The sequence below is a fragment of the Onychostoma macrolepis genome, chromosome 18 (assembly GCF_012432095.1).
Source record: "Onychostoma macrolepis isolate SWU-2019 chromosome 18, ASM1243209v1, whole genome shotgun sequence".
In the NCBI taxonomy this organism is placed as follows: domain Eukaryota; kingdom Metazoa; phylum Chordata; class Actinopteri; order Cypriniformes; family Cyprinidae; genus Onychostoma; species Onychostoma macrolepis.
In genome coordinates, this window is record NC_081172.1 from 24,619,713 (window position 1) to 24,634,857 (window position 15,145).

The 15,145-nt window shown below is 34.2% G+C and overlaps 1 protein-coding gene across 5 annotated transcripts in view; it reads right to left on the reverse strand.

Annotated features, from left to right (window-relative positions):
- The window catches only part of hipk3b (homeodomain interacting protein kinase 3b), a 65,662-nt gene that overhangs the window by 7,360 nt on the left and 43,157 nt on the right, over window positions 1-15,145 (reverse strand). For 4 of the 5 annotated variants that reach the window (XR_009266920.1, XM_058750863.1, XM_058750860.1 and 1 more), the window contains exons 5-14: window positions 14,880-14,966; window positions 13,446-13,630; window positions 13,180-13,342; window positions 7,172-7,289; window positions 6,683-6,804; window positions 6,429-6,565; window positions 6,113-6,280; window positions 4,514-4,819; window positions 3,694-3,840; window positions 1,877-2,106 (exon numbers count right to left, since the gene is read on the reverse strand). Coding sequence is in view for 4 of the 5 variants with exons in the window: in XM_058750863.1 (XP_058606846.1) it covers window positions 1,877-2,106; window positions 3,694-3,840; window positions 4,514-4,819; window positions 6,113-6,280; window positions 6,429-6,565; window positions 6,683-6,804; window positions 7,172-7,289; window positions 13,180-13,342; window positions 13,446-13,630; window positions 14,880-14,966 (1,663 nt within the window). In the remaining variant the exon portion in view is untranslated. The remainder of the gene's footprint in view (window positions 1-1,876; window positions 2,107-3,693; window positions 3,841-4,513; window positions 4,820-6,112; window positions 6,281-6,428; window positions 6,566-6,682; window positions 6,805-7,171; window positions 7,290-13,179; window positions 13,343-13,445; window positions 13,631-14,879; window positions 14,967-15,145) is intronic. The other variant, XM_058750861.1, reaches the window with a different exon arrangement.

Here is a 15,145-nt window from a genome sequence, read left to right on the forward strand (position 1 = left end):
AGTTTTGCCTCTTTGTCGCCATCTCTGTTTGAAAACCTGAAACTGCAGTTGTGTGCGGAATTATCTTGCTTGCGTGGGCTGTACTCCGGCACGGCTTCAGCGTGGATAAATCTAATGTTTTGAGGTGAATGTGTAGCTGTCAGTCACCGCACCGGTGTGGATGTTTACAGTACTTCGCAATCACAGATTCTAGCCTATGTCTTGGAATATATGACCCAAATAAGAATTTTCACTGTATATTGCCATTTGAACAAGTAACAAGTCTGCCACATTTGTTCTGCCCTTAATCTAAAGATCAGTTAGCTCAAATCACATCGAACCATGCAAAGAATTATTATTGTTATACTTTATTCTCAAACTATTAATGTTAACAACATCAGCATTGCGTGACTATGAGTATAGTGTGTATTATGTAGATTTCAATTTCTGTACAGTCTAATATCTAATTGTCATACCATTCGAATTTCATATTAAGAAATTATTTTAAACCAAAAAGCAAACTATGCTCCCTTCAAACTGGTTTTCTTTAAAATACAAATCTTGTGTAATCCCAGGCTATCTGTAATCAGAAGCACATTTAAAACTGGAATATAATTTAATTTTATTCACATGTGTTTCATAAACGCATAATCTTTCTGGATTACAATCTGCCATCAAAATGATACATTTAATTATTCTAGCTGCTGTGAGAAAAGGCTATAAACGATCCGCCACCTGCAGGATCCTCACATGCGATAGCCTAGTAGCCGGGACAACTTCTTTATGTTTACAGACATGACGTAATGACGCAGTGCCATGCTCAAATTTCCCGCGAAAAACCCATACAACTAAAATTAGAAAACATTATTATAAGCTTACCGTTGTGAATCGGGCTAAAGTAAGGCGAAAGTTTTGAACACTGGCTGGTTATGTACTTGCTCAAATATTGATTTCAGATCATTTTTAACCAAAAAAAAAAAAAGTTACGGACTGTAGCTTTAAATTCATTTAAAGTTTAAAGTAGGGCTGTCAATTTAATGCGTTAACTTAGTTATAAAAAATTTACGTGATAAAAATATTTTTACACAGTTAACGCACTGGCCCCGCCCCCAGACCTGTACATCATCTTACATTTCATACATTTGACTGTTGACAAATATGATGCAGGGCAACAACTCCATGAATCATGTGATCAGCTAGAGACAAAAAAGAAGGAAAATCTGACCACGCCCCAAGTCATGCCCACAAGCCATGCCCTCAGTCCTTATTAAAAATATATGTATTTTAGCACATTAAAAGATAGATATATCTTATAAATGTAAGAATACATACTATTGTCCTGTAAAAAAAAGCAGCACTTAATAATCATGATAATAACATAATATATTATAATAAAGTACTATAATATATTATAGTAAAGAATATAGTATATAGAATTGTTATTATTATTAAAGTACCTGCCAAAAGTTTGGAAACATTATAATGAATGATTCTGAAATAAATATCTTCTGCTCATCAAGGCTGAATTTATTTATATATATATATATATATATATATATATATATATATATATATATATATATATATATATATATATATATATATATATATATATATATATATATATATATATATATATAAAATGTAAAAAAGAGTATATAATTACAAATTAAAAAAAAGTTTTCTATTTTAATATATGATAAAATGCAATGTTATTCCTGTGATGCAAAGCAGAATTTTCTTCATTACTCCAGTTTTCAGTGTCGCATGATCTTTTAGTCTCATATTTAAATGCCCCTGTATTATTTTCTTTAAATAATATTAATCTTTTTCATGCAACATGAATTTTAACTGTTTATCAGTGTTGTATTTTGATAGGGTTGGTGAGATTTGTTACCTGTGTGGCCTATTGGCTCATTATTCTGAACCCGCATGGGCGGCACCACCATGGTGCGGACGGGCAGCTTGGTAGTCTCAGCCTCTGTGGTTCCATTGGCTTTGCAGTTCTGGTTGTTGTCATTGATATAGGTGGCCTCAAGGAAAGGGCTGTCAGCTCGACTGGAGGACACAGACGCGGGCGAGCCGTCTACCGTATCGCATCCACTCTCACGCTCATCTTCTGACATACTGAACAGAGATCAAATAAAAAGTACTCAGACATACATAGTACACACAAACATGCTCACTGAAAAAGAGTGCTTGGAATGGAACACTACATTTATTTGTGTTTATGTATACACTGCCATTCAAAAGTTTGGGATCAGTAAGATTTCTCTTATGCTCATAAAGGCTGTATTTATTTGATCAAAAAATACAGAAAAACAGTAGTATTGTGAATTATTATTGCAATTTCTAATACTGATTTCATATTTTAATATATTTTAAAATAGCATTTATTTCTGAGATGCATTGCTGAATTTTCATCAGCCATAACTCCAGTCTTCAGTGTCTCGTGATTCTTCAGAAATCATTCTAATATGCTGATTTATTATCAGTGTTGAAACTGCTGTGCTGCTTAATTTTTGTTTTGGAACCTGTGATACTTTTAATTTGATTCTTTGATTAATAAAAAAAAAATTCTATCAATATAAGTCTTTACTGTCACTTTTTATCCATTTAACACATCCTTGCTGAATAAAAGTGTTAATTTCTTTAAAAATAAATAAATAAAATACTGACCCCAAACTACTGAAAGTAATGTATATTGTAACACTTCTATTTTGAATAAACACTGTTCTTTTTAACTTTTTATTCATCAAAGAATCCTAGAAAAAAATATCACAGGTCCCAAAAAATATTAAGCAGCACAACTGTTTCCAACATTGATTATAAATCCACATATTAGTATAATTTATGAAGGATCATGTGACATATATAAATATAAAAAACACAGGTATGTAAAACTAAGCAGTATACAACAATCAATTGATTGTCATATGGTCAATTCCATTGCATATTTTTGCATGTTCAAGTTAGTGAATTATCTTGAGAACAAAGTTTAACGTTTAAATATGAGGGTTGTTGATTTTACCATTTAAAAAAGTTTTCTTATAGGTAGATTTGGTTAGCAATTATAAATTATAAAGCTTTATACAAACAGTTTAGAAGTCTAGAGCTTTATACAAACAAGGTGGAATTCTAGACTATAGGTGTGTTCACACCAACAAAAATATTGAATGTCACAAAAATTCAGCTTTTGCAGGCAAAAGACTCTGGTTATGCCAGTACACAAAGCACTACACAACTTTTCATTTCTAAAATCCACTTGTCTCAGAGGAGAAAATAAGTCAAATAGTATTACATGTTTGCAACCAGCCGTTCAGATTTGATTGGTGTTTATGAAACACCACCAAATACAAGAGTAAAGAGAAGGGGAGCCACTTCTGGATTGTTTCTTTGCTATTCACTGTTGCTTAGCAAAAAGTCTGTTCCGGAGCACCACCAAGTTGCAGTTTTAAGTAACAGCAGCAGCTCTGGGGAATGTAACCAAAAGTACAAATCCTTTTGGTTGACCAGTTTTCTTTGCAGTGTGATGGAAAGGAGATCACACCACTAGAATATCGCTTTAAAAAAAAAAAAATGACATCGATGGCATGCAAATGTTTGTGTCTGTTTGAACAGCCATTCATATAATCACACCAATATTGGTCATAGTGTGAACAGGCCTTAAGTCCTCAGACTACTAGTAAATATGTGCATGTGTGAAGGTCAAACCTGTTGGGTCTCTTGCAAGGGGAGGCGCTGGACTGTTCTGAAGCAGATGAACTGGTGCTAAGGGTTGAATCGGGACTGCTAAGGGAACACACACGCTCCATATTCAGTGTGCTCTGACATGCCTCACACTCCGGGCTACCCTTACACCTGAAACAAAGTGTGTATACTTTTTAAACACTGCCTTTTAGGGGTGTGCAATTTTGACAAAAAATGTCAATTACTACTGTGATTTTGTTAATAACAATAATTAGACTCTGTTTAGCTGTTTTTGTGCTGGTACATTGACTGGTTTAGGCTCGTCTTGGACAGCTGACTCCAGAAGCTCTTTATATTCTGTGCGGTGGATAGTTCACAACAGTGACAGAAATGTACCTTTTAACTTTTTTTTTACTTTATAGGGCAATACTTGTCATCTTAAATTGACTGGGCATTTTATTGTAGATTATACATATATACTGCCTTTACAAGCCATTTATCACATATACAGTTCAGCTGAAATGCAACCATCTAGCCAGTGATTTATAATGAAAAATTGATCAAATTCACTTCAGGTCTACTAAATATAAAGTAGTGCAGTATCATAAGCCATGATGAAATCTTTTATAGATCACCTAAAAATATGTGTTTTTTTTAAATCTGTAATCTCTTCTTCACCTTGTCTCACTGTAAACTGAAGGAGATATATAAAATATAAAATCGTGCTTCCATCTTTGGCTTCATTAAATAAATGTAAAAAATTGAGAGCAAACAAGGGTGAATAAATGCTGATGGATTTTTTTCTTTCTTTAAAACATCCAGACAAATATCAAAGTGAACTCACTCTAGTGAATGTTTCTGAGTGTCCGGCCCCTCCTCATCTGTTCCACTGCTGATACTGATGACACTGCCTGCAGGGCTCGGGGAGTCAGCGATCACAATGGTCTGTCTCTGCTTCTGAGACACAGTTGAGTCCTCGTACTCTGCTTCTGCTTTACAGCACACAGGCTCCTCCTCTGGCACCGCCTCAGACTCCGCCTCCACTACACAATCTGCTGCCGCCTCTTCTGTGTGTTTGGCACTGTCTACCATCTTTGGGGACTGGCATGATGAGTTTTGGAAATTGGAGCTGTGCATGAAGTTGTTACTTCTGGTGGGGATGATAATGATGAATTAGATGAGCATAGGTAGGCATGGCAAGAACGTAATAAACAATGTTGCTTGCTGAGAACACTTAAAAAAAAAGCAGAAGCAGTATCCGTCAATATGGAGGGCAAAGTGTGTGACTTCAATTCAAATTAATTTGAAAATCAAGTAAACAAATAACTTGGGACTGAAATCTCCACCAACATTTACCAAAAGAAAAAAGTGTTCAACTTTGAAATGCTTATTGCAAAGTTGCTTGTAAAATGATTATGTAAAGGAATGCTGATATATTTATTGATGTATTTATTTTTATGAATATTTAGAGATTTATTTATTTAACATATTTACATTTTTAAAAATAAAAAAAAGTGTATTACTTTTCTTTACAAATTAACCAATAAAATGTGTTTGGAATGCTGAGTAATGGATGCAAACAAAGTGTGTTGTGGGTGAAAGATGTGTGTCAAAAAAGTATCATGTCAAAAGTTATTTAAGCGCTTTGTGACTAAATATTAAATGGTATTTTTTTAATGTAAAAAATTATAATTATATATTTTTTAACATTTAAAATAACATCAATTTATTGGTCAAAATGAAGTGATTATTTCCTTTAAAAAAAAAATACTAATTAAAATCCTTAATTTTTAAATCCATTAAAGTGGCTAATATGTTAAGTATTATGATAGAAAAACACATTATTGAAAATAATATATTATTTTATCATAAGACATAACTTGCATAAGCATAACTTGGGCAAAGTTCAATTTAAAATGTGGTAATATGTTAAAAAAGCAGTGTACTCCTATAGTAAAATTATATATCCACTAAAATATTTAAAACATATTGGTGCAAAAGGAAAAAAATAAAATAAAATAAAAATAATTGCATTTTCCACTTTTGCACTGTATTTAAAATGTATACTTCCATTTGTCTGATCAATGCCCATTTACTTACCAATTGTAATTATTTATTTATTCAAACTTCTGTAGCTTAATACACTTGAAATAAATACAATTAAAAAAAAATATATATATATATAAATTGACCAATATATTGATTAATAAGAATTGTGTTTTGTCTTGGGACTGAAATCTCCAACAAAAAATGCAGTGCAATGCAATAATCATGCATTATTCATATAATCATCTGCATATTTACAGTAAAAAAAAAAAAAAAAAAAAAAGTCCATTTATTGGTCATTCTGTACAGTGATTTCATAACATATTTTAATTAAGAATTGGTTACTTCCAGTCCTCCATACATCAACCGAGTGTCTGGATATGATATGTGGACTAACCTGTTTGAAGATGGTTTATTTCTCTTGTTAGCAGCTGGCTGTGGCCACACCACATGAGCGATCCCTATGCTGATAGGCTGGTGAGCTGACATGGCCATCGGGTTGGTTAACAGTGGCTGGTGGTGGGGCATCATGGAGCTGTAATGGTTGCCAAGGGAATGAACTTTCCTGCAATAGATAAAGAGAAACAGAGCCTTTCAAAGTGTATAAAGAAAGATGACTCACACAAGAGTCTGAAACGTATTACAACATCAGAACAATTGAGAGATAAATATAGCAGCACAAATACAATGACAGAGAGACTCGTTTCACCCACCCCCAATCTGCTAGTCTTTGTGGACCTGCCACTCTTTCTGAGGCCATTGTTGTTGCTGAAGGCGCCACAGGGGCCACCTGGGCCACCTGAGGCCAGGTGGGCACCAAGATCTGCTGGGCACGACTTGACCAAGCTTGCTGTAAAAAAAATAATTTAAAAAAATAAATAAACAAGTTAAAAAACAAAGCTTAACTTTATGTTACGGATAAATGAACAAAAAGGTAGCCGTGTCTCCACCTTAGAAATCCCTTTACCTGTGTAATGACCCCTGGTCTGATCTGTAGAGGCTGGATGGCAGAAGCTTGTGTCACCAGTGGGACTGTACTTTCCATACGCACCGAGTATCCCGCTGGCTTTTTTGGGTTGGGTGGGAGACCTGTGACATGAGGCAGGTTATTATTGTTAACTAAACCAATTTTCATTACTTGAAAAAAAAAAAAGAAGAAGCAATAATTGAAAAAAAACAAAAAAAACAATAATAATCGTAGAGTAGTAAAATAACTAAAACTTATTAAAACAATATAGACATACAACAAAAAAGACAAAAACACAACAAAATGACCTAAAACACTGACTCATTAACTATAACTAAATTAAAATGAAAATATAATAAAAAATGTAGTTCAAATTGTTAAAACTATAGTAGTATCTCAATGATACTAATACAACACTGACATGTATAATTGTTTAAACACACACACACACACACACACACACACACACACACACAAACACAATAGTACCTTGCAAAGTTGGGGGACAGAGAATAAGCGCCTGTTGGAAAGAGTCACCAAACTGAGCACTTCCTGTCTGGAGAGGTATTCCAGGATGCATCACTGAAGGAGCGGATGAGGCTAAAGCCTACAGAATGAGAATAAAAGAGAAAAATCAGAACATACAGTCTAAAAGATATTTAGTTGCACATTCCTGTTCTGCATTTACATACCATGTAATTACTGTGTAATAACTGAGTTATAACTAGGTACAAAACCTGAACCTAACCCTAAAACATACCTTAAACCATGTAGTCACTATACATTTACTGTACATTTTTGATCAAGTACTGTGCACCATAGGTGCAAACACTAAAAAAAAAAAAATGTAACCTTAATGCATACTTTGGCAGCCATTATCTTTTGTTCCTTGCAATAAAGGCGCAACAAAGAATATTTGTTAGTATACACAAAGTGAACTGCATTCATATGTCCGATAGGGGGCGACACAGCATTAACAGACAGAACATCAGTACTGCCCTCATGAAGCTATTTAACATTATAAAATTTTTGTGTTTGTCACAAGACCACATATGTAAATTAAAATAAATATAAAGTTTATTAGCATTGTCAAAAGTTTATTTGCTTGGTTCTTAATATCATGAGAGAATCATACATAATTTCAAATGGCTACAAGATGTCACTGATGTATAAGGAAGCAACAGACAACTTCTGAACAAGATAATTTGTTGTTATCGAGCTTTATTATTATTATTTTTTTTTTTTAATTGATGCCTTTTCATTGCACTTCATACTTAAATATATGTTGTGCAGCTATATGTTGGCATACACTATATGGGGAAAAGTAGTGGGACACCTGACCATAAAACCAACAAGAAAATTACATGACATTCTACATACACAGACATTAATATGGAGTTGGCAGCTTCCACTCTTCTGGAAAGGCTTTCCACAGGATTATAAAGTGTTTCTGTGTGAATTTTAGCCCGCTCATCCAGTAGAGCATCAGTGAGGTCAGGCAATGATGTTGGAAGAGAAAGCCTGGCTTGCAATCTCTGTGTCAGTTCATCCCAAAGGCATTCGATGGGGTTGAGTTCAGGGCTCTGTGCGGCCCAGTTAAGTTCTTCCATGTCAAACTCATCCAACCATATTTTATGGACTTCATTTTTTGCACTGGGATATGCTGGAATAGAAAAGGGCCTTCCCCAAAGTTGGAATCATAGCATTGTCCAAAATGTCTTGGTATGCTAAAGCATTAAGATTTCCTTTCACTGGAAGTAAGGGGCCTAGCCCAACCCCTGGAAAACATCCCTATACCTTTACAGTTGGCACAATGCAATCAGACAGGTAACGTTCTCCTGGTATCCGCCAAACCCAGACTCGACCATCAGACTGCCAAATAGAGGAGTATGATTCATCACTCCACAGAACACATTTCCATTGCTCCAGAGTCCAATGGTGGAATGCTTTATACCACTCTAACACTTGGCATTGTACTTGACATTGTTGTGAGGCTCGCATGCAGCTGCTCGTTCATGGAAACCCATTCAATGAAGCTCCCGCCACCTAGTTTGTGTGTTGTTATTAATGCCAGTGGAAGTTTGGAACTCTTCAGGAATCAGCAAAGTGGTAGCGACTTTTAGTGCACCTCAGCACTCAGTGACCCAGCTGTGTGATTGTACATGGTCTTCCGCATTGTGATTGCCACTGCTCATAAAATGATTCCACTTTCCAATACCACCACTTACAGTTGACCGCGGAATATCTAGCAGGGATAAAATTTCACAAACTGACTTGGCGCCAAGCTCTTCCTTTTTTCACAAATGCTTCGTAATGCATGGTTGCATGGCATGGTGTTTGATTTTATACACCTGTGGCAATAGGTAATTTATTTATTTTTTTGAATATAGATACATTTCCATGCATCTCAATCAAAGTTAACACTCCCGAGCATCACAGCCATAACTCCAGCGTACAGAATAACAGCATAACCGTGATCAAAATTGTATGAACATGACCAGTGCAACTCCTTCAGTAGGTACACAGACAGTGTTGTTCTTTTCCAGCCAATTGCGCAGATTCATGTCCTTTAATACAATTTACCAGTTTGCAAAATTGAATGTTGCAAAAGGAGTCAAGGAGGGACACATTATGTTGAAAAAAACCAAACTACCACGCTTAAAGGGTCATCAAAATTGCATTAAAACAATCTCTCCGTGTTATCTCAGGTCAGTTTGGTGTGGGTAGAAAGTTTTTCTGCCGTGTCTCTCCTTGGAAACCGAATGCTCTCTCCACGTTGCCATGATGTCAGCAATGTTGCCATGGCAACGGTAATAAGGGTTCAAATTTGTGAGATACAAGAACGATCACAATGCAGAAGTGATAAGAGTCATTTACATGGATAGCTAAAAGAAATATATATCATCCTACAAACTGCATCAAACACTTGTTTCTGACAGCCTCTTTTTAGGAGGAAAGATTATATTGAGGCTAATTTTAAATGTCGTTAGAGGCAGCATGTGTTGTGACAGTTGTGTTTTGACAGCCCTGTCATCACCTGCTCTGAATGGTGCATGTCATGCGGAATGAGTCAACGTGACTCTCCACACGTTAACAAAATAAAAAGGCAAGAAGCAGAAGCAACAATAAAAGAACAAAGTGACAGGAGTGCAAGTCAGAGCAAAAGGAATAGAAAAAAACTAAAGGAGAGATGATGTAATACTGTATCTGGTGGGTAAATGAAGCAGGATTTTTGCACGCCCTATAAAGATTAGTGCTGCCACTAACGACTACTTTTATTTCCATTAATCTTTCGACTAATTTATCGATTAATCAATTAATCTCAACAATTTTACTTCTGAAATCCAAATTTCTATTAAATCCTTTTTTAAAGCAAAAGTGCAACAGAGTGCAAGAAGCAAGTGTTCATCTCATAGTCCAAATCACTGAAATCAAAGTTCAGTATTATAGTGTAAGAAAGACAACATATCCACGTGTTCTAGTCTACTACTAATAAAATTATAATCAAAAAACACGTTTTTAAAGGAGTATTTATCAGAAATAATATTTACCAGAATTTATTTAGGTGAAAAATGTACATGTGCAGTATTTCTGAGAAAAAAAAAAGATAAAAAATACTTTTTTAAAATATAAAACAATTAATTGGAAATGCTTTTGATTATTAAAATCAATCAATCAATATATATATATATATATATATATATATATATATATATATATATATATATATATATATATATATATATATATATATATATATATATATATATATATATATATATATATATATACATATACATATACATATATACATATATACATATATACATATATATATACATACATACATATATACATACCAAGTATGTATAATGTCCTACTGAATAAAACTGAAACACATTTAGACGCGATTTCTTCATGTTGCACTTTAACTTACACAGCACAAAATTATATATATATATTTTTTTTTTGGTAATAAAAATAGATTTAAGTGAACAATAGCTTTTAAAATGACTTAATACATATATAATAGCAATGATGCAATAATAATTAGTTCTGATGCAATAATAATTAGTAGTTTTATTGAACAAAACTTTAAATACATAAAGTATTATAAACAGTAGAGCTAGTGTACATTGCGCATAACAAAGGCCTGCAGGGGGCGCCGACGGCCTGATGATTATTTTTACACATTACTGCGCGATCTAATCCTTGTTTAATATTGACCAAGAACCATTTAATTTAAATGTCCACTTAATGTTTAATATTTGACCATTTCTTTAGGACATAAATGATATAGCCACTGTAATTAAATGAATATGTGGACATCAAAGCCTGTAAACTCAAGAGTGAGGGTGTGAGCTTTTATTTTGAAATCGAGATGTATTCTCCTGTGTTTGTGTGGATTTATAAATTATTTACCTTACAAATCTGATGAAATGGCACACGTTGCGTTCCCAGATGAACGTTATAATAAACCCAAACTCAAAACAACATGCAGAGATGGAGTTTGAGACGCTACACACATGTAAATGATTACAGTTTCTGTGGAGCTACTGTGAATGGAGCCGCTGTGTGACGCACGTACGTAACCTACACTCATGTAAATAATTAAAGCGCATATACTGTATTAGAACTGCATCCCAAACCATTATTTTATTAAATCACAGCGTTTGTGAATTCACAATTATGCTTAATTATTATAATTTTTAAATGGGTTTAATATATCATGCAGCTTCTGAAAAATAGTTTAAAAGTGTGTTTTATGGATTCTCGTCCGTGAAATGCGCCACTTCCGGTATTTTGCCGGTTAGTCGACGCTAGCAAAATGAAGTCGATGATTTAAAAAAAAAAAAAAAAAAAAATCGACGAATCGCGACAGCCCTAATATAGATCAAACATATATTTGACAATTAAAATATTGTTGACATTTTTTTTCTGCCATAACTGCAACCAGCTTGTTACACTTGATAGTGGCACTGTTGAAGCCCACTAATTGTGAAACTAGAAAGCCAACTAACTGTGAGAGAAGATAACTAATGAAGTACATAATATAAACAGTAACAATATAATGTAATCAGTTACTTACATCAAGAAAAGTGTAATAAGGTAACCCATTTATGCATTTGGCAGGCAGTTTAAACCAAAGAAAGCTGACATTATTGAAAATAATCCAGTGGCCAGTTGATACCTTTATAAAATGGAAAAAGAGGCAAGTTTACATGCATCCAAAAAAATCTGTTTATAATGTGACTGATGGTTTAATCAGACTGAAAAGCATTTATGTAATCACCTCAATCGATCCTAATTAAATTTTGAACAGATTGAAAGGGGTGTTGTAGACCTGAAATAATCCAATCAGCAGGAACAAATTTAACATGTCAAGACTTATTTTCTAATTCACAAACATCTTGTGCATATGCACAATACATACACATATGTATATTATATAAACATGCTTTTCTTATTTACGTCCCACATCTTCCGAACTGTTCAGCTCTTCTGATACACATGTCAGTTTAGTTTTTAGATGTCATCAAGGCAAAATGTCAATTATACTCAATACTAACATTGACAATACTGTGCCGACTTTCTCCAGTTCTGAACAGCAAAATTACTGCATGTAAACATAGTGTGTAGCTACTACTGTGAGACACTCTTTTTTAATTTCTGTAGATACTTATTAATTCCTTTGGCCACAATAATTGTGCGGTGAAAATCTGGTTGGTTGGTTGGTTGATGTTTTAACGCCATGCCAACTTCCTTTGATATTTTCATGGCGAATAAGTTGAAATAGTACAAACGACCAATTTAAATTCCTCTATAAGGCTTTTAAAGTTTACTTTAGGTAACACCTCTAAAATGGATTCACTGTTGACTCTGAGTGTGTTTGCGGAGTATAATAATTTCCTACAGAAACTTAAACCAGCACAATTGAAATAAAATATGTTAAAGAGATACTAGACTCTGGCATGAAGAGCATCTTGGTGGATCTTCATTTGATAGTAAGAAGCACTGCGTATATACCATCTGACCCAGGGAATAATAAGATGCAACTTTTACCCACAGTATCAGTGAAAATCCGACATTGCGACAGCCTTACATTCAAGGTAGTCATTTATTTCTTTATCATATCAGTCAATGCATTTCTGGGAACCAAACCCATGCTCTACTGTTTGAGCTATAGGAACATAAACTTTGAGGCCTTCAACACATGCGTCATGCACTGCTTTGGCCTTCAATTGAAAAGTATTGCAGATAGCATCACAAAAACTGTTTTTACGAGGTTGCTGGATAACAAGAAAACAGGAAGTGTATACAGTAAACAGTGAAAACCGTGAAAGCAAACACAATTTGCCATGTCTCAGTCAAAAGACATTTCTGTGCAGAAATGAGCTCATTTTTATGTAGAAATACAAAAAAAATCTTAAGTGATCAGCACAAGCATTTTAGCAGCATTGAAATGCTTCTGACAGTAATGCTAATATTTTCAATACCTGAGTGTGAATGCCAGTCACCTTGCAGAAGGGCAGGGTAATGCTGGGCGCTGCACCAGTGCTCGGGACAGTCCTGATAAACGGAGCCTTGGTCCGACTGAGAGACTCATAACTGCCTGGCCGTGAGCAGCACACGTCCATAATGTGAAAACACGATTTGACACTACAAAGACAGAATTCAGAACACAAAATCTCTGTCAAAGTGCTTTTCCTCAAAAGTCTGAAGCAATGAATCATAATGAAAAGCACAATGAAAAGCCACTCACTGGTTGCTGTGGGGGAAGTCTAAAAGGTGCTGCATGGTAACAAAAGGATGGCTAAGGGCATCACTCGGGGCGATTCTTTCCTCTGCATCTATCAACAACATCTTCTTCAGCAAACCCACAAACTCTGCACGATCAACCTTCTCTGCCAACAAATCACAGCCTTCCAGATTCATCACTAGATTCACCTGAAAAAAAAAAAGACAATATAAAGAGTTAGGTTAGTCATACTGAGGCCTACATAGTATCTGCACACACCGAAACCATAGCCCAATGGGCATCATTTAGTAAGTTTTTTTTTTTCTTCTTCTTCTTTAAAAGAAATAGAAGGAATAAACTACATTTTAAAATACTAGGGTTGATTAATCGCATTCAAAATAAAAGTTTATGTTCACATACTATATGTGTGTGTACTGAGTATATTTATTATGTATGTATATATATATATATACACACACACATATATTAAGGAAAATATGTTAGATTTATATCTAAAATGTGTGTATTTATACATACATACATAAATATACACAGTACACACACATATAGTATGTAAATTAATTTTTATTTTGAATGCAATTGTTTTGCAGCCCTAGAAAATACAGAAATTATTTTAAATCGTAACAATATTTCACAATATGACTGTTTTAACTGTATTTCACTTGTCACAAATCACAATCTCCAACCTCATTACCCCACCAAAAACAGTGACCGATTTCAAATTGCAAGAAAAAAAAAAAAGATGAAAAGTTAAAGTAAAAAGTTTTACTTTTAAATATGTAACCATTCCACAGATTTGCCCTCACATACACCTTAGAACATTTGGACGACAAAACCAGTCTTAAGTGTCAATTTTTCAAAATTGAGATTTATACTTCATCTGAAAGCTGAATAAATAAGCTTTCCATTGATGTATGGTTTGTTAGGATTGGACAATATTTGTTGTCCAAATGAAGTTCTTAGCAATGCATATTACTAATCAAAAATTAAGTTGAGATACATTTATGGTAAGAAATTTACAAAATATCTTCATGGAACATGATCTTTACTTAATATCCTAATGATTTTTGGCATAAAAGAAAAATCGATAATTTTGACCCATATTTGACCCATATTTTTGGCTATTGCTACAAATATACCCCAGCGACTTAAGACTGGTTTTGTGGTCCAGGGTCATATTTGGGGAAAAAAGTAAATACAGTAAATCCAGACTCAATGTGGTCCTACTGAATAAAACTGAAACACATTTAGACGCGATTTCTTCATGTTGCACTTTAACTTACACAGCACAAAATTAGTTTTCTATTTGCATTTGTAAGGTAATCGCAACTCCCCTTGCAGAAATTTTCCACAGGGAGAGAACAAGGTGTGATTGATTCTGAAGACTGTGATAAAAGTAGGATTTTCTAACTTATGTTCTTGATCAAAGATACGCACATGCGCTATGTCATCCAAACAGCTGAAGATGTACTTTCTGGCTTCTTTTGATTTCAGCCCCGTCTCGGTCTCGTGCTCTTCTGTGGACTGAAACATATGCAAGATGTACAGCAAAAAATAAAACAGACCTTATTTACTTTGATGAATGTCCCAGGTCTTGTAATGCATATTGTCTTATTGTACACAATACATTATTTATTTGCATAGTCTTTCACTAAAATGTAACAATGGATGAATTTCATGAAGAAATGTCCAGCAATGTTTAC